We start from the raw sequence: 19578 nt of genomic DNA on the forward strand, positions 1-19578 counted from the left end.
GGCTGAGGCACTTCCAGCAGCTGTGAGCGCGGGGGGGGTAGGAACGCGCTTCCTCCACACACACCGGAGAGAACGTTTATTACCAGGGGTAAAATCACTCAGCTCCCGGATCACAAAGGAAAACCCTGCCATGAAAACTCTCTGTCGGAATTGGTGAATTCACATTCACGGGGCACAGGGAACGCGTACTTTCCGCAGAGAAGGCCGATTTTTAGGAGCAAGCACCTGTGCTGAAATTGCATTTATGACGCGCTAGAGCCCCCGGCTGTAAGGGGGACGCGGTGCCCTCAGCGGCCCTTCACAGCGTGAGGGGCCCTCACAGGGCGAGGCGCGGGCAGCGGGACGGACCTTGGCCCACAAACAGCCCGCGGCGCCGCGCCGCCACCGCCCGCCCCCTCCCTGACGTCAGCACGCCGCCGCTCCCCCAGCGCTCTCGCGTCGTGGCACGCACCCGGATGTGAGCGCAGGGTGGAGGCCGCGCTGGGTGAGGGCGGAAGCGGGCGGGGCGGCGCGGCCTCCTGACAGGAACTGCCGCCGGCAGCGTCATCCCTCGGAGCCGCGCGTGCGCACGGCGGCGGAGGACGCCGAGAGCGACGGGGGACGCTGGGTGAGTAGCAGATGGCGCCACCAACGAGCGCGCGGGCCGCGCGGAAGTCCTGCCTGCGGCGGAGGGGGGGGGCATTGTTGTGGGTGACGTCACGGGCGGAGGATGCGGGCGCCCCATTGGCCCGGGCTGGGCGGCCGTGCGCTGGGATCTTAAAGGGCGACCGGAGCGCGGGCCGCGCCGGCCGGGCGGGGCCCATGGCCAGCACCAGCAGCCACCTGGTGAGTGTGGGGCGAGGGGTTGCCGCCGCCCGGGCCTGACGGTTGGCCGCCGCCCGCCGTGCGCTGGCGGGGGGGGGGGGTGGAGGAAAGAAGTTAGGCCCGGGCGGCGGGGCCGGCCCGTGAGGGGGTGGCAGCCACCCGTGCCGGGTGTTTGGCTCGGCGGGACGGCCTGGCCCGGCGAGCGCTGCCCTCCGCGGGGCCGGCCTCGGTGCTGCTGCTGCCGCCGGTCCTCGTTCCGCTCCCCCCGGCAGCTGGGTCGCCGCGGGCCTGGTGGGAGGGCCCCGCTCTACCACCCACCCCACCCCCCCACCCCGGGGGCCCTGAGGCGGGAGGCGAGCGCGGCGGCGGGCGGCCCGGGCCCGGCCCGTCAGCGGGAGGAAGCGAGGCCGGGGCCGAAGCTGAAGTAGCCGCCCCACGGCCTCCGGCGGAGCTTCGCTCTCGGTTCCGGGTACGGGGCGTTGGCGTGGCTTTGCCGGGCCGTCTCCCGGCGGGAGAGCCGGCGTTGTTGCCCTGGGGGAGGCACCTGTTACTCTGTAATCGTTTTTTTTTGTAGTGGAAACAAACGCGTGAGGAAGATCGTGAGGGTCGTAATAGGACACCGTTTCAAACACGGTTGTTTACGTTAGCCCGGTAGTGTGAAACCCTCGGGTTTTGTGAGCACTGACTGATGAAACTGTAGCTGATGCATAGAAGTAGTAATGGTAAATCTTAGTTTGTGTTTAGATTGTACCTTTTAGCTAGTGTAGAAATTCCCTTACGAAAAGAGTGCTTTTTGCAAAAATAACTACTAGCTTTCATTGATGTCGGTGTAATTAACTGGTAGTGATATCTTCCTCATCCTTGCGTGCATTCTGCTGTGCGTTTGGGTCTTGTACTCTTTCTATCGGTTGCAAGCTGCCAAGCTCCACTCTGCACCAGTTAAAACTTTTTCATCAGTTGGAGCTGGCTAAGGAGGGTCTTTTGCGGGGAGACTGGCAGAGCTGCGTTCATTCTTGAAGTCCTGTTTCGGTGGCTCTCCTCTTCATGTTCAGTGCTTTTCTCATCAGGGTGTTACTCATAATCATATTTGTTGACCGAAGACAAGAATTATTATGTGGAATAGCCCTACAGGGGAGGAGATGAAATACTGCATCGAGGATTATGAAATAAAGCAATGTTTGATTATTACAGGAATTAGTTTTGCTTTCCTGCCACTTAACAGAGCTCCATATGTCTGCTTCTCAGCATCAGAGATGACTTCTGTTTACTTGGACTCTTTTAAATACGGGAATATGCTTCCCTTTGTGGTTCTGTCCTTGCTTGTTGCTTCTCTTTCCAGGTTTTTCTCTCCAAAATACTTCCTCTTCTGTTCCTTTTCTATGTACTGTTTAGGTCCCAGCCTGTAAAAGAAACATACAGAGAGAGAATGAATGAAGAACAGAGTTGACAACTGTTTTTGTTATAACTGAAATATTTTTTTCAGGACAATTTATTTTTGATTCCTTCTCTTCCATCCTGTTTAATATATCTCTGGTCGGGTGAGTGTACTAACTGGCAGTAGCAGGTAGAGGTGGCTTGATTCAGCTAACCTTTTTGTAAATCAAATGATATCAAGTATGGGAAATCCAGTGTTTCTGAAACTCTGAACAAGTTTCTGTTAATGTCTGTGTGATGAAATTAATGACATTAATGAGTTCTGTGTTTATTTTACTATAAACGCAAAAGACTGGGGGAGGAAATAGAGCACAGCTTTGAAAGGAATATTCCAGCGTTCCTCTGCCAAAACAGTTAATTTTTGTATTTGTATGTGGGGACAATTCCTAAAACATTCTACTGTTTTCTTAAGATGTGATATCAAGGAGAGAATTGCACTTTTAAGGACGAAACAACTGTAGTGCTGCTTTAGTTGCAGGTGTCAGTGTGGTCTTAGTTATTTGCTGTTAATGCCTTCATTCTAAGCATATTGGGTCTCATATCAAGAAGTGCTCTCCCTCTCAAAATGAAGAGTCTGCAAGAATGGTTATTTACACCTTCATTTTCAGCAACGTCTTCACTGGAAGGTTTAGCTGCTCTAGTGATTATTAGATTCTACCAGTGTTTCTGACCTGATAAAACCTATAGTATAGTCATGGATATGTCTGAACAAAACTGCTAGCTCTTTTTTTTTTTTTCCCCCACCCTGTGGAGCTAATACTTTTCAGAGAACTGGACTCTCAATAGAAGAGGTTCTGCATCTGTGTGAGGCATTGGACTAGGCTATGGTAAGGGTTCTGTTTGTAGTTATTTGTAGGTATAAAACTTTCAGACAGGCTGGAGGGATTTCCCCTACATACCTGTCTACTTAGTGTTCTCTTCTCTTGGGTTTTCAGCATCTGACTAGTCTTTATCACTCATGCATAGGCTTTTAACTGGGGTGAGTTTTCTGTAAATCTCTTACCAAAGCAGGCTGCAGGAATAGAAAATAGTAAAAGATACAGATGTTGAGATGGTGCTCAAAGGTGAAAAAATGGAAGCAGCTTAAGAGGAGCAATTCTATATGCATTCATATTTCTAACATAGGAAGTGCTGGTAGCTAGTGGAAAGGAGACGACCCAGTGAATAATCTGGATATAATAGTGATGTTCAACTAAATAGTGAATCCACTGTGATGGTAGACTTTTTTTTTAAAGCAAATTATTCTTTGGGTTATTGGTCTTTTGCTTACAGTGCTATAAGTAGTGTCTGTTTCATATAGCTCTTGAAACTCTACAAGTAGATTGCTGTAGCTGAACACAGAGACACCCTGAAGACTCTGGTTCATTTCACTACCCTAAAGCGAATCAGTTGGAAGGCAGCACTGCAGGAAAAACTTGGAAAGGGATGCTGACTATTGAAGTACTTGCAGGAATTTTGGTACAGAAGGCAGGCGCAGTCGCTTTGTTGGGGCAGTCACTTTGTTAGACTGAAAAAAGTAATAAACTGGCAAAGTAATAAAAATAGGTTTGATCTATGAAGATGTGGAATATTTTGGTAATCCCTGGTTTTTAACAGTAAACTTATTTTATCTACATTTTTTTTCTATAAAAGCTCTATGGATTGCTGTAGAACTAGCACATTTATGACATCAGAAAATATGCAAGTGAGAAATTACTGTTTAATGTGGAAAGATAAAAACTAAATTCAGAAAACACTATGTTTGAAAGATAAAAGCTTTCTTCAAGTTCCTTATGTTGGAGCTTTCTGAATAATTTGTATGAAGCCAAGGAATTATTGTTTCTGGTATTTCAAATGGGAAAACTTTTTTTGCAGGTGGCCAAGTTAGATTATGTATATGTAATAAAGAAGCAAAAAAAGGGGAAGGAGCTAATTTTTCTCTCTCCCCACTTCCCTTTCTGACATCTTATTTGCAGGTATGTGCATGGAAAGTTACTAAGGTCTAACTAAAGTGTATGAAAGGCCTGAACACAGCATGCAGAAAGTTAGCTGTTTGGTCTAGAACCTTATTTTTCGCACCTTATAGATTCTACTCAACAGTGCTGTAGGAAATAACTGGTTTGTTGTGTGACTAAAAATTGAAGTTGAGACTTGCTTTCTGCTTTTGAAAGGCAAGCTGTAAATACGTCAACTGGCAAATATTCTATAATTCTTTATGGTGAAAAAGCACAAGGATTAACTTGCTTAGCACGTTCTTCTGAAAAGAAAGTATTGAATTTGATGTTCAGTTTTTTAGTAATCCTGCAGGAATTTAATTTACGGTTCTCGACTGTGCTGTCCAACTTTGTATGCTCCATCTATACGCTGCCACCTCTGTATGGCTGCCTCTCTGCTTTTCACCCAAAACTGTTCTCTTTGCCTCCTTGAACTGCTAGCAAGGAGCCTAGTGTAGAAGTCCTTTTATGTTTGTTAGCATGAGCCCCCATCCATGCTGTGCAACACCTCTTAATATTGGTGTGCTTCATGAGATAACTGTTGATGTAGACTGTGATCCAGACTATTGTGATTACAGATGGCTTTTGTTTTTCTTGTGAGCTGGCCTGGATCTGTTTGTGTGAAATGAATTCTCAATGGCTTGTTTACATATATAGCTATTTGGGACATAGGCTGACTTTAGGTTCTTAGAGATTTTTGTGGTTTCCTGTTTCTGATCTGTTTTGAGGCTTGCAGTTGGGCGGGGGGGGGGGGGGGGGGGGAGGTGGTGGTGGAAGGAGGCCTTAAATAGTCTCTGCCCCTGAAGGTGCTTGGAACTTAAGTGCTTTGCTTAGCAGTCGAGGAGGTTAGACAGTAACTGGCTGATATGCAGGTTCTTACAAATCCTTTCATTAGCTTTAATCCCTACCTGAATTTGGAATTAGAATCCTGGAAATTAGTGGCAGGAAATACCACCGTATGTGTAAGGTTATCAAATTTAGAAAAAGGCATTTGCATGGACTTAAAATGTTTGGGTCGACATTGCTCTCTATGTGAGAGATTAATTTCTGTAGAGACAAAATCAGTCTTCTGGATAAAATACCTTTATTCCCAATGAGGAGTCAAAACAATTTAAGAATGTAGAGGTGTTCTCTGTGCTTCCAAATCCTTGAGCCTGTTGGTTATATTTTTGCTGATAGAATGTGAATCTGATTTCCTCATTACTCACTTACGAATAAACTGTGTTACAGGTTTACTGCAGAAAGTAAGGAACTGGTGGTAGGTGATCGGTTTGGTTACGAAGGAAGTAGAGTGTCAGAGCTGAGCTTTGTGTCTGGTGTTTTGAGATTATTTTGTACGAACAATACAGTATGTCTCCCAAAACTTTAAAACACTTCTTTGTATATCATTAACTTTGTAAGGATGTGCATCCAGAAAGCTTAAGAAGAAAAATCAATTAATTTTGATTGTCCTTCAAAGTTAATCTTCTTGATTATGTTTTGAAGATAGGACTTGTATCTTCCAAAATTGATTGTGAACATGAGGCAAACAACTCCCAACTAGATACTAGAGTCTTTTTTAACAACCTACTTGTGCCTTACAGTAATACAAGGAAAAGTCTCTGAAAAACAACCACAATTTTACTATCAAATTCTCATAGGTTATTAGAGCGTGGCATTATGTCACTTAGCCAGGGCTTTATATATATTTCCTCCAAAATAATAACTGTATCTTATGATGTTTTATTACAAGTATTTTCAACATTGCCTTCATATTACTGTAATTTTTCTTTAAATTGTATTAGGGCTGTTAATATATCAAGCAGACTACATCAACTTGAATTCCTTTCATACTTCTGTTTCCCACTATTGCAAAGGTCCTAGCCAGTTTAGGTAGAATAGTGTCCTTGAAGAATTACCTGCTCCAAGCTTTCTCCTTCCATTAACGCTTACCATCTTTAACCTTGAAATGGATTACCAGGACAGTATTTTTAAAGAAGTCATCTTCTCTTTTAAATGATGGTCATTTCAAGAGATTTTTTAGGGGGAACAGTTTTATGCAATGCTTTAATGAATGCTTACCTTCCAGCATTTGAGAAGTTTCACATGACACTGTGCACGAAGGTGAGCATAGTTGTTTTGGTGGGTCAGAGCCTAGACTTCTTTAATCAGTTACCATGGCAGTCTGGTTAAACAACAAAAAAATTCTCCTTTTATATGACTGAATGTTTTTGAAATTTGCATGGCTTATTCATAAAAATGGTCTATTAAGCAACAGATTTTTCATGTAGCAACTTCTATCACTCCGGATAGATGTATGAGTTCAGATTTTTTGCAAAACAAAGTTGTGTTAAAATAGCTTTTATAATTGAAATACGAGATTTCAATCTGTTCTTTTAAATGTAGCAATCAGTAACCATTTATGAACCTTGATCAAAATACATATTTTGACAAATTGGCTTCAGACTGTTTTGCTGACTGTAATGGTTGGTTTCTTCAAGACACTGTGGAGTTGATGGGCAATTTGTTGGGTTATCTATATCTTAAATTCTAGTGTTAGCTAGATCTTAAGTTCTCTGCAGTGATCTTTGCATACCATTTGGTGATGGGGTTTGAAAGTGTGCTGATGCAGCTCTACACAACATAAACACAAACCACTGTGCTACACAAGATCAAGGTTTGATGCTAATGCTTTTTTAATATCTACAAATAACTAACACTTGGAGTAGGGTTTGTTTACTGCACTTGGAAGAAAATGGCTTACTATGGTCTTCAAAGAACTTCTCTGTAGAAAAAAACATCCTGTTGTCCCAGGAAAATATCTTTGGCATCTTTGTAACCTAGTACGGTTTTTAATAAGTGCCTCATTTGTTTTTTGGAGAGGAGCCTGTTGATTTTATTCGTTATGATTTTGTGTTAGACACTTGAATTATCTGCCTTAAGAAAGCTTGAACAAGATCTGTCATTTCAATGTAAACTTTGCTTGTTGTGATATGTTGAAAATTACCTAAAAACAGGAGGGTTTTTTTAATGCCTTAATATTACCCCTTTTGATCAGATTTTTTTTACTAGGTTATTTAATGCTATGTTTTGCACTCTGCTGCACAGAGATAAGTCATTAAAGTATGACTTAATGTTTTCATCCCAGAGAAGACTAGGTTATTTTCCAATGTAGTATTCAGTTACAATAATGTTTTTTTAATATATTCCTTCTTTTCAATGAATGAATATTGAGTGTGGTTCTTAAAAGCCTTTGGCAATTTTTTCCTCAGACTTCAGAATCTGAAAGCGTACTTCTAAGTTTGTTTTCCTTACTGTTCTGGTCTAGTGGTATTCCTTCCTCATCAGGGAGATCCATGATCTAGCAAGATGGAAGTGTGAGCAGAGTACATGCTTTTAAATAGCTCCCAATTACTTTGGTGGTGTTTTGTTGTGTTTTGGTTTTTTTAATATGGCTGTATGTATTTGAGTGTCAAAATTAACCTGTTAGGTGGGCAAACAGTTTACTAGTTATGTAGTGCATTCAGAAGTGCTGCTGAGGCTTGGCTTAATCCGAGTTTTATCCTGTCCATTACAAGCTTGATTTTATATTATAATGATAAGACAGTCTGACAGCATCCAGTGAGACTTTTTAAGGCGTATGAATGGATTTTCTCTTTTTCTGTAGCCAAATACTTTAATTCCTTGAAGGTAATAATAATGTTGGCAAGTAGATGTGTTATTAAGTTCTTTAAATTATCTGACAAAATTCTAAGTATATATAAATGGAAACTGGCATGCAATGGAGTTGAATAAATTATTCAGTATATTGTTTCTCTCTGTATACATACATGTACAATTGTTTAATAGAAAGGGGATGCTGTTGGTCACTTAGTACAAAGTCTGACAATGTTTTTAGACAGAAGTCCAGAGCATAAATAGACGTGAGGATATAAGGTATGAGAATTGGTGTTCACTGCAGTTTATGAAAGCACACCATCTATTACTGTTCTGGGTTGCCCTCATTCATGGCAGTCACTCTGGTGTGGCAGCATACGGAGTTTATGAAAGGAAAACTGGTGTTGAATGTTGATAGGGAATCACATGATAATCATTGCGCTTCCTGCAAACCACTGCTGGATGGGACTGGTATATAATGGGAAATGCCACCTGTACTGTGCTTTCTGCCCTGGAAGGTGAGGCTTTTACTTGGATTCTGTTATTCTGAATCAGTGTTTCTTGGTATCCTAACTTAGGTTTCTTGTAGCCGAACTACCCTGCTTTTGCCTACATTCTCTTTTTAGGGACTATGGGGAATACTTTGAGGACATATATTCAGGCCCATCTTAGTATCTGACCTGATGAGTTGCTTTTTTTTTTTTCTATTGGAATATGCTGGAATTTCCAGGGTGTGTTACATTCTAGCCTTTGAAGTGGGGGCTGTCACAAATAGGTATTGGAGAATGTGGAGAAGGTAAACGTTTTCATTGTGGGATGTGAGGGAGGAGGCGGCCAATGGGAAAGCTGTGCATCATATCTGTTAATTGCCCCTTCTTATGTTTTTTTTCAGATACAAGGTGTATGTCAGATGCAGTTGCTGCATCTTTGTCAATGCTCTGAAACACCAGTGTGCCATGAAAAGAATATATTAAATATCGCTGCCTAGCTGTTCATTTTTTCCCCTTGCACTTTGCCAACAAATCCTTGGGAAACCCCAGGTTGTCAATGTTTAAATTATAAGCAATACAAAATAAATTTCAATTTCAGAATTCTTGTCTTGTATGACAATATAAAAATAATTTACAAAACCTTTTGGGCCAAGCCTTTCTAACTTAAACTGTCTTTATCAGAATCACAGTATTGATAAATAGTATCAAGTGAGCTTTATCTCAAAAAAAAAAAAAAAAAAAACAAAACCAAAAAACCTGTCCAAGGAAAGCAATTACCTTCTGTCAATGTGAAATAAAGGCCTTTATTTGTCCTTAATTGCACAGGTAAATAGATGGATTCCATATTTTTACTTGAAGGCAAGTGTATTAATTTGGACATTGAATCTTAGATTCACATATTATGGAAGATGTTCCTGTTTCTGTATCGAAGGGCTGTGTCTGGCTGAGAAGTAAAAGCTGTGATCAGATACTAGGACAGACGGGGAGCATATCTTATACTGTATCATGTAGTATCTGTTTTGAAAGCCTCTCAAACTCCATTTGCAAGTGAAAAGATTAGTTCACAGATATCCTAGCGTGCTGCTATGTTTCTTTCTAAATCTTACCATTTATTAAGCAGACTTTGCTGATGTGGGGCATACATGTTCGTATTGGTTTACCTTCATGGTAGTCTGTGAACTTCTGATCATTATTTAGTCTGGCACTTACGACATACGCCACTCAGTAATTCTTATATCTGGTAAGACTTGTGTTGAATTGCAGGTGATCCTAATTTTTAGGGTTCTGTATTCTCTGATACCACAAAGCTAAAACAAACAGATTCTTTAATAAAGACAGAGTTCAGGACTTTAATATAGTCAGATGATTAGATGTTTTTCCACGGGTTCTGTGTCTTGATTTTCTCCTGAAAGTGGTTTGTTTTGGTTTTCTCTTCAATATTTGCATAGTACTAGTGGCAGTAAGACTTTGCTTTCCCTAGTTGATGGTTTCTAGTTCTATATATTCAGATATGTACTACTTGAGTTCTTTGTCTACTTGTTTTCCTACCATTATGCCTAAATTCTTGGACCATATTTTATTTTGTAGTAATCTTGTGATAAACAAAGTGAGGTCTTACTGTTTGCTTAATTTACCAAAAGCTGTAGATTATTCTAAGTAAGAGAGACACTTTTTCTTGCCAAATGGTGTGTTGATTATTTTTGTGGGTTTTTTCCCCTCAGTCCTTAAATTTATGCAATTATTATTTTTCTTTCACCATGTTTGGTTTGAGAGTCAATCCAGGTGTGAATTAGAAGAGATCCTTGTTTGGGGATGACTTAATTATAAGTTGTTTAAGAATTTAACCAGTTTTACTTTGAGTATGTCCTATATTCGTTTTCCTCAACAGTATTCTATATTTCAGGTGTTGCATAATGTGAAGTCAATTGTTTTATGGATGTCTACCTGCAATATTTTATGTAGTAGACCTGTAATACAGTTTACCATAAAAAAGAGGTTTGTGCCAGTGTTCTAGCTTATACAGTCTTGTCAGCGTTGTTTATAATCAAAACAAATGTACCAGTTGAGGTGTAGAGCTCATGTTGCTTTGTGTAAATAACACATTTTGTTAGCAAGGTCTGCTCCCGAAAAAATTGGACATATAGGTAAGTGGATGGAAGAGCTTTTCTGATCGTGCCTGCCCCATGTCTTAATGCAGATAGAGATTCAGTAATACAGTCAATACTTGGACTCAGTGTTACTAGACAAAGTGATAGGACCCTATTCACACTGAGAGTAACAGAAAAGAGACTTTGCTAGTAGAGTTTCAGTGGTAGCAAAGATATTCTCAGTCATCTTCAGGGTTTAGTATCACATCACTTAGAAGTAAAAGATACTGGAAGCTTCAGAAGGCTCAGTCTCTACAAGTATTTTTTGCTTCTGTTGATAGAACTGTATCAGCAAAGCAGTGTTGCAGATTTTGCGGTGGGCAAAAATCTAGTAGAGATGCAGTTGTGGTTGTACTTGCTTTAGAGCAGGGTGGTACTTGTTTAATGCATACGATGTGCTTGGATATATTAAAAGTTATAGTGGTAGTGCTGTTGTCAAAATGCTGAATTGCAAAAAAGATTCTGAAAGGTATAAGCCCTTTTAGATAGCTGGGATCTTTGGCTGTCGCTGGCTTTTCATAAAAAGGGGAGGGAGGAAAGTATGAAGGGGAAGTGCAGTGATATCTAGGGGGATTTTTGCACTGACTCAAGTTTTCCTCTCTTAAAGTTTATTTCTACAGTTTGCAGGCAAGAGGGGAAAAGAACAACATAAGGACTTAATTTGCATGGCATATAAATAAAAGGAAGCCTGTTTCTAGTGATTTAGCAAAAATTAGTTAATGAAAATTTTGGCATGTCTGCTGATCTAGAATTCACTTACCTTGAGCAGATTTGTTATTTTCTTCCCTATTAGGTTTTCAAATTCATGGTGTGTCGCTCTAAGAAGGAAACAACTTCTATATGGAAGTAAATTAGAAACAGCACCCTTGGGCTTGGGAAAGTAGGTGATGTTAGAGATGAGTTTTTGAAAGCAGAAACAGAATGTTTAGATCAGTGATTATCAGTGTGGTCCACGGTGATCTGTGACATGCAGTAGGTAAGTTTGTTGTTGCTGTGTGAGAGTCTGTGCTTTTACTGGCTTGCCAGCTGAGAAATGTTGGTAGTTGCTGGAAGGAGAGCATCCTCAAGCTTCTGAGAACTGCAGATGCAGTTTAGAAGCTTTTTGAATTTTTCAGTGATTGACTTTGTATCCCGCTAGGAAAAGCCTGTATCTAGCAGAAGAAGAATCTTTAATTTTGTGGCTGTACAAGGTTAGACTGGATGAGCTAGTCTGTACTCTCTGGCAATTGTGAAGACACATATGTAGGTACATGTATAGTCTCTGCAGACATGTTTTTTTAATCTTTAAAAATAAAACTGAGAAGGTAAATAATACAGGACACAAAATACTAAACAAGAATATGTGAAGTGTGGAAAGAAAAGTGTAGGAGTGACCTTTTCTATACATGTTCAAGTGCAACATATCTAGTTGCATAGTTCTGTCATTTCTTAGGTAACTGATACTCTAAATCTATTGCATCTTCCTCTGTCCTCCTTGTTCTTAATCTTGACTTTCCTTTGAGAAAGTCAGGGGACTAATTGACGTTATACCTTGGCTGGAAATAACCTTCTCTTTCTACAAAGTCCTTTACTCCTGTTTCTTCCTCCCTTAGGACTTTTCTATACTTGATATTCATCGTGACTTAGTTTTAGATACTGTGCAAGGAAATATACTGCATCCAAGATATTTTTCCCCCTTTCAGTGTGCTTTTGTGGTGGTGTTTTTTTTCTTGTTTCTTTTTTCAAGGTGATCTTGCTAGCTGCAGAATCTAATCAGATCCCCCCACAATGCTGCTGCTTTATTTACCTGTAAGCCCTTAGGTGCTCTAGAATAACCTGGCTGGAGCCAGTTCATCATTTAAATCCTAATATTCAGTCTGTTGTGGTTTTGTTTTTTTTTTTTTACTTGCTATATTTCAAGTAATGGGATGTTTCTTACATCGGTTTCACCTCAGTTGTTGAGCAGTCATGCTTGTGTCAGCCTTGCTGTACTCTTGATAGGAAAGAGTACAATCTGGTTTTAATTGTAGCTACTGTGTATCCTTATACAGGCTGCTGTTTGAGTAGCTGTCTGAAGGAAAGGTAATTCAGCTGGGCTATGAGAATGTTAGGAACAATACCTGGTCTGTGTCAGCTAAAATATCTGCACAGAAGGCATGAAAGGAACTGTGACCTATAGCATGCATACTTTAATGTATATGTGCTGTTTTTGTAATAATAGCATCAATGCACTTTCTTCTCTTGAAAGGTAAGAATGCTGCATAACTGATTCTGAGTAGGAGCATATCCTGCTCTCCGGGCGAGTTAGTGAACTTTTTGAAAAGCAAAATTCCCCCATCTGTCTCCAAATCTTCTGCCAGCCTCACCTCCCCCCCCTCGTTTGTCCTCACAAAAGCTGTAAAAATATAGCAAATAGCTGTCATTATAGGCAGATTCCTCATCAGTCTCTGCCGTGTCACAAAGCTCAGACAGAGGTCTAATAAGAGAAGCTGTTACCTGCTCTTGATCTGCTGCCCCATCGATGTAGTCATAGTTCTTGGAATAAGCCCTAAGGAGCAATAGAGATCCTAGAGCAAGCAAGCTGCGCTTAGATTGGAAAGGGAATCTTCCCTTATGCTTCTTGGAAGATATTGTTTAGAATAGCTGTTTAATAATAGTTAATTTTCAGTCTTGTGGGAACTGATATTTATATATCAATTATGGAGAGTGGAGAAAACGGTGAGTTGTAGCTGTATTCTTTTTGACCTCGTTATCTTCGTCACAATTTAGAAAGTATATGTTTGCACGCTTAGAAATACGTTTATGTCTCATTGTTCTGTAATGCCACTAAATGTGCAAGTAAAGTGTATTTCTGAATTGTATCTTATTTTTGAAAGAAGTTTAGCAGTAAATAAGGGCTGCTTTTCCCTAATGCATAGAGCACAGCCAAGTGAGTAATTGCTAATTTGGGAGGTAGGTGCTTTAAGCCCATATGCATGATTGAATGCAAGTCCAGTTCCCTTCTAAAGTGGTTTCTGATAGAAATGCAGAAAATTGTTCTGAATCAAATTGAAATTCATGAGATAAATTCTTTTTGTCAGTAGTGTTTATTCGATTATCAACATGAGATATGTTACAGACTAGGTCAAAGTTGTATAATACATCTGTTTTGAGGTTAGGAGATCTTCATTGAGTCACAGTTTTGTTCTGCTGCGCGTATATTGGAATACTGAGTTTAAAAAATAATGTTCAGACATGGTTTTAATTCTCTTAAATATTCCCTCTGTTTGCATACCATTTCAGTTTTTATTGTCAGAAGTAGTTCAGCAGAGCTCTCCTATTGTCTGTGTTTTCTGGCCAGTTTCAAGTAAAGCATTTGAAGCAGACACCTGACAGACTGATGGAGGTGTATTTACCAACAGGGAAGGAAAGCAGCTTGACAAGGTTTCTGTGGTCTTACTTGGGAAAAATTGATTAAAGGATACAAAACGATGATTTGCTTCGTATATTACAAGAGTCACTATTTGGAGTGTATCTTCTTGTACTTGCTATATCTGGTTCTTTGTTTTGGAATTGGGATGTCTTTATGTGACCATATGTACGATTTAAATAGTGTAGTCACTCTTGACTTAAAAGGTCATGGACCAGAGCATTCTTCAAAAAAAAGTATTAGATATTTGAATAGATATGATTATTAAAAAGTCCAGCTGATCTGTCTTTTGTGTGTTGTTCTCTCTTTTCTTCCTGTTTTTCTCCAATGTGTGTTAAGGAGAAATGCTATTGGAGAAAGTGAGATTACAAGTAAAAATGTAGGAATGTATCCTTTGTCTCCACTAAAGTTTTCATGCTTTACTTGTTCATTTGTGGTTCATTGTAACTTGGATCTCTAAACTAATCTTGCTCGTGAATACAGGTGTTCATTGCATAACTAGATAATTATTTTAGTTTCAGGAAAACTGCTACTTGTTAAGATTGGATGGATGGCTCTGTGTCTAAGCATGAAGATCATGTTATTTGTAGGAGAATATACCATGAAATTCCATATCTTAATGATAAGCAGCATTTTTTTTGAATTAAAGTGTTCAGACTTTTGACTCATGGCTACATGTACGTGTGCAGCATGACCTAAACAGAGTTGTTTAATAAATTAAGAGCTGCCATTTCCAAAATAAATGCCAACATTCCCTTGTAAAGACGTTACAATGATAACCCTTTCAAATAGGACTTTGTATGATGCTTGTATGGAAATGGAGTGCAGATGTGTATGGTAATTATTCAAAAGTATGGGAATAACAGTTTGATTTCTCTTTTCAGTATGATGCTGTTCCAATCCAGTCTAGCGTAGTGTTATGCTCCTGTTCATCCCCATCAATGGTGAGGAACCAAGCAGATTCCAGCACTCCATCTGTCATTTCCACCTGTGGCAGCAGGCAGGGATCTAACATGGAGGGCACTGCAGCCGAATCAAGATCTAGTTCGAATTCCTTGCAGCAACATACAGGACAGCAGCCTCCACAGCCTCGAAAGAAACGACCCGATGACTTCAAATTTGGGAAAATTCTGGGTGAAGGATCTTTTTCAACGGTAACTTTACTTTTTATAAGAAGTGCCGGATATCTTAGATAAACTTCAAAATTTGTTGTGCGAGTAATATTGCCGAGATCTAAATCTGGAGAGAGCAACTTGAAGGGTAAATGAATGATACATAGTGGTTTTAAGTTTTACTATTAAAATTAAGTATTGCACTAAATATGGGTGCTGATTTTTCAAGTACCTTTTGAACTCAGCAGGAGTTCCATTGTACACTGATGACTTGATGTTTGGATTTTTAGGAGACAATGCTTTCTAATGTAAGTTTGATAGCATAATGGGCTATGCTGAAATTTTATGATATAAAGGACTAGGACTGGGCTAGGAGTTTGTGGTAAGAACTTCCATGCAGTGTCCCGTCTGTGGCAGGAGCTACTGCCAGATGCTTAGGGAAGAAAGTAAGAACAGTGTTACTTCTCCAGTATTCTTTCTCTGCTTCTACTGGAGGAGAGTCAGTCTTTGGAGCTATACAGCTTAATTCAATTAAGCTATACAGCTTAATTCAATTAATGAGACTTATTAGCTAAGATGTATTTCTACCTGTGTCGGTTGATCACTACTGCCATCTGACTACGGACTCCCTGTGTGTGGATATATAGGCGAGGTTGCTTGTTGGATTTTTGTTTTACTGATGGCACTGAATTGTTTTTATGAAAATGTAGAGGTGTCAATTTCCAAAATGCAGAAAGTTAGTACTATATATCTGGGTATTTATTTAACAACTGATTTTAAAGTGACCTGCTTTTAGTAGCTTTAATGGTAGACTTGGTTGATGAAACCTGGCAACAAAAATTGGAAAAGTTACAAACATTTCTCATTTGGTTGCACAGCTGTAAATAATGTTGCCTGTGTACACAGAGGGGTCTCAAAAATTCCTTATGCAGAGATGCAGCTTGTACAAAATTTCCACCAGTCTGTTACATTGTGTATCAGGTGTATGTAATAATATTTTGGAGTACTCATAACTGATTTTGCAAGGGGTAGAATATAATGAGAAGTGTATTAGAAGCAAGCCTGGTGCAGTGATTTAAAAAAATAAAATTAAAAGTTAGTATAATGTTGAGATTCTAGCAAGGTATTGGAATGGATATAAACTTAAAATGAGAAAAACACAAACAGTAGTCATCTATTGTTAAGAGGTTATTGCTCGGATTCATGCAAGAGGGCTTTTCAGATTGTCTTAAAAATTGCGTTTTATAGAAGTTTTCTTGAAGGCAACTTTAATTTGTGTTCCTCCGAAAGCTTTTCTCTTTAAAAATATAAAACTGCTTGCCTGAAACTTTATTCCTTGCTTCTACTAATTGGAAATCTCTCATTCCCTTTTTTAAAATCTTATTCCTAACAACCTGTAAGTAGTTGAAAACTGTCTCACTTCTCAGTTTTGATCTTTCAGATAACATTTATCTTTCAATATTTGCCATTTATGTTAAGAAGTACTGTGACAAATTTTTATAAATATTCCTCAGTGCACTTGTTGCTTCCTCCCCCCCACCCCCTTAAAAAGATGTGGCAATTTATTGTGACTTATGTTATCATCTTCAGAATTCTCCTGGAAAAAAGAAAATGTAAATCAGTGATTACCCAGTCAGGTCTATAAGCGTTGTGATGCTGAACTGAATTTCTGCAGAGGTCTTGGTGAAGGCAGCATCATATCAACACAGGCTTAAATATTTTGCTTGATTGCAGTTGTGATAGCTTATTTTGGAGAATCAGTATTCTAAATACCTGCTGGAAGATGAAAACCAATGTTACTGTAGGTCTTTAATTAATGGTTACAATGTATTTTCTCTCTTCTGGCAACAGGTCGTCTTGGCTCGAGAATTGGCAAGTTCTAGAGAATATGCCAGTAAGTATTGACTCCTTCAGCACAAACTGTTTAAAAATACAATGTCAGTGTAGTTCTGGTACAAAACACCTGTTCAAAAGACAGTATTAGTGGTTTTATGATAATTTTATCTAACAAAAAAAAACCCCACAACCCCAAGCAAATTACTTAAATGGACTTAATTTGGTTGTACCTCCTGCGTTTTCACTCTGTCTTTTTTCATAAAGTTAAAATTCTAGAAAAGCGTCATATCATAAAAGAAAACAAGGTGCCATATGTGACACGAGAGAGAGATGTAATGTCCCGACTGGATCACCCTTTTTTTGTGAAACTCTACTTCACCTTTCAGGATGATGAAAAGCTATGTATCCTTTGCGTTTTAAAACTTTCTGTAACACTTTCTTAAAAGTAACAATCACCAGTATTGGTTCCTTTGAAACATTGTGTAACAGGAAAGATGGAAGTAACTTCAGATATTTAAAATATCTTAATGTTTGTGATGCAATTTTTTGTGGTCATTCTTGTAATAGATATTAAGCAAATAGAATGAGTGCGACCCCTCAAAGAGAACAGTGGGTGACTTGTGGGACAGGGGAGATGAATAAAACAATAACTTGTATTGTCCATTTGGTAAATGCTGAAGGGCAACTTGCAACAATCTAAGTTTAAAATAATTAAAAAAATAAAATTGGGGGGGTATATGAGAAATGTATTGGAAATGTTTTATTTCTGATCTATACAGTAAAACACCACAATTCCTGTGTTTAAAATAGGGGTAGTCAGCTATATTTACTACTATTGTTTCTTATTTAAACCATAGATCTATTAAAATCTTTCTTACATAAAAGTGCTTACAGAATAGTCTGAATGATAGAAAGCCGAAACTCTTCTGTTTGGGCCACTGTTTCCCAAGTTCTCTCTCTAGAGGCAATTGCAAAGTGTGGATTCATCTTGAAAGCTCATTGGTTTGCAGTTGGCTTTTTTTTTTTCTTGTGAAGAAAACGTTAATGATGTGAATTTCCTCCTGAAGTTCCTGCTTCAAATTGGCTGTGTCAAGGGTAAAAGGATAGATCAGTCTATTTCTGGGGTCAGTAAGTAGTTGTGTTAGCAGTGTGAACAGGCCCTATATCATGCGTGTGCGTACATCCATAGCACACCTGCGCAGCAACAGAACTTACAGGGGCTCTCTTGTAATGTAGAAATTTGTTCATTGAACACTGGGATGACTTTGGAACTTTCCAGATGATGGGGCTATTTTAAACTTAGGTTGAATTCTGGTTATGACTGTAAATAGTTCTCTTTGAGGGCAATTATGTATACAGTTTAAATGAATTATTCAGGCGAATGTCTGGAAAAACTATAAATTTAACCCTTTATGTAGTCTTTGCTATGCTAAGAAATTCGGGCCTGTGTCCTAGGTTGTTAATATATTTAAGAAATGGTTTTACGTTGCTACCATGTAAAGTTTCAAATTAACCAGCTTCACTTCTTCCCTGTTCTTCACGTATTTTTAGTATTATTCTTGTCTTTGGAATGAAGTGCGGTGGTATTTGGTTTTGTTTTAGAATGGTTTAGTGATAGACCTTAACTGTACTTACATTCAGATTTTGGGCTTAGTTATGCCAAAAACGGAGAGCTGCTAAAGTATATACGTAAAATCGGCTCATTTGATGAGACCTGTACCAGATTTTATACCGCTGAAATTGTATCAGCCCTGGAGTATTTGCATGGGAAAGGAATAATTCACAGGTAATACAAAGCTGAGATAAACATGCATTTGATTATGCAAAGGTGTTTTTTCTGGAAGTGTTCCTTGTGAAGTCTGTAGCAAACGTGGATTTTGTGGAAAGCTAATGTATGTAGATATCTATATATATCCTAGATCCATAATGTTAATATGCAATACAGGTATATGATATATAAACTGTGTGTATAGAGTACAGTATATATATATCAATTTGTATACTTAAAAAAAAAAAAACCACACAGAACTGTTAAAAAGGTCTCTTCCAGTCATGTACTTTCTACTTCTCTCTGAGAATAGTTACAGGAAAACAAACAAGATTTTTGTCTTGTGTGTCATAATTACTTCATTCCAATTGCTGTCTGTGCTAGTTCACAGACTTTAAACTGTACAACCCATGTTTTTTAATAATAGGGGGCTCTAATCTGAGGACAATAATGCCGCATGGTGGTTGATGGAAGTAGCTTTGAATTGCACTGATTTTTCTTACCAGTCAACCAAAACAGCTCCCATGCTTCTAGATTTCTTTGTGAGCATCCAAAGATACTTCTTAGAGGGAAGTGCGTCGTCTTTTTCTTGTCAACTGAGGAAGCTTGGTGCAAAGTAAATAATATCATAACAGTGTAGCCCAATGCTATTTTTTTAATGTTGTTGCTAAATGAACCTCTTAACATCTAACTCTGTGTTGCTATATATTGTGTGTGATACTGTGAGGTCTGGTTTTATTTGGAATCAGAGGCAGTGTCCATACAAATGGTACCCATACCTTGGAAATACAGATTGTACGTGGATTTGTATGTGACGGGTGTAAATATGCCGCTCTTAAAGAGTGAAGGTGCTTTATGGTTTTTACCTCTTCTGGACATTTAGCTGGGGGGTGCCATTCTTTGACTAACTGGAATTTTGCACTGACTAAAACAAGCCTAGAAGATCTTACTGCCATGTCAGTCTCAGATGTTATTTAAGTTAAGGCTTG

At 39.2% G+C, this 19578-nt stretch overlaps 1 protein-coding gene across 1 annotated transcript in view; it reads left to right on the forward strand.

Moving 5' to 3' along the window:
* The first annotated feature begins 686 nt into the window (after nt 1–686).
* PDPK1 (3-phosphoinositide dependent protein kinase 1) overlaps nt 687–19578 on the forward strand; it is a 29370-nt gene continuing 10478 nt past the window's right edge. The window contains exons 1-5 of the mRNA XM_074597143.1: nt 687–825; nt 14758–15027; nt 16837–16879; nt 17086–17223; nt 18463–18607. Coding sequence (XP_074453244.1) covers nt 802–825; nt 14758–15027; nt 16837–16879; nt 17086–17223; nt 18463–18607 — 620 coding nt within the window. The 5' untranslated portion in view covers nt 687–801. The remainder of the gene's footprint in view (nt 826–14757; nt 15028–16836; nt 16880–17085; nt 17224–18462; nt 18608–19578) is intronic.

Source organism: Larus michahellis, chromosome 8, assembly GCF_964199755.1.
Source record: "Larus michahellis chromosome 8, bLarMic1.1, whole genome shotgun sequence".
Lineage (NCBI taxonomy): Eukaryota > Metazoa > Chordata > Aves > Charadriiformes > Laridae > Larus > Larus michahellis.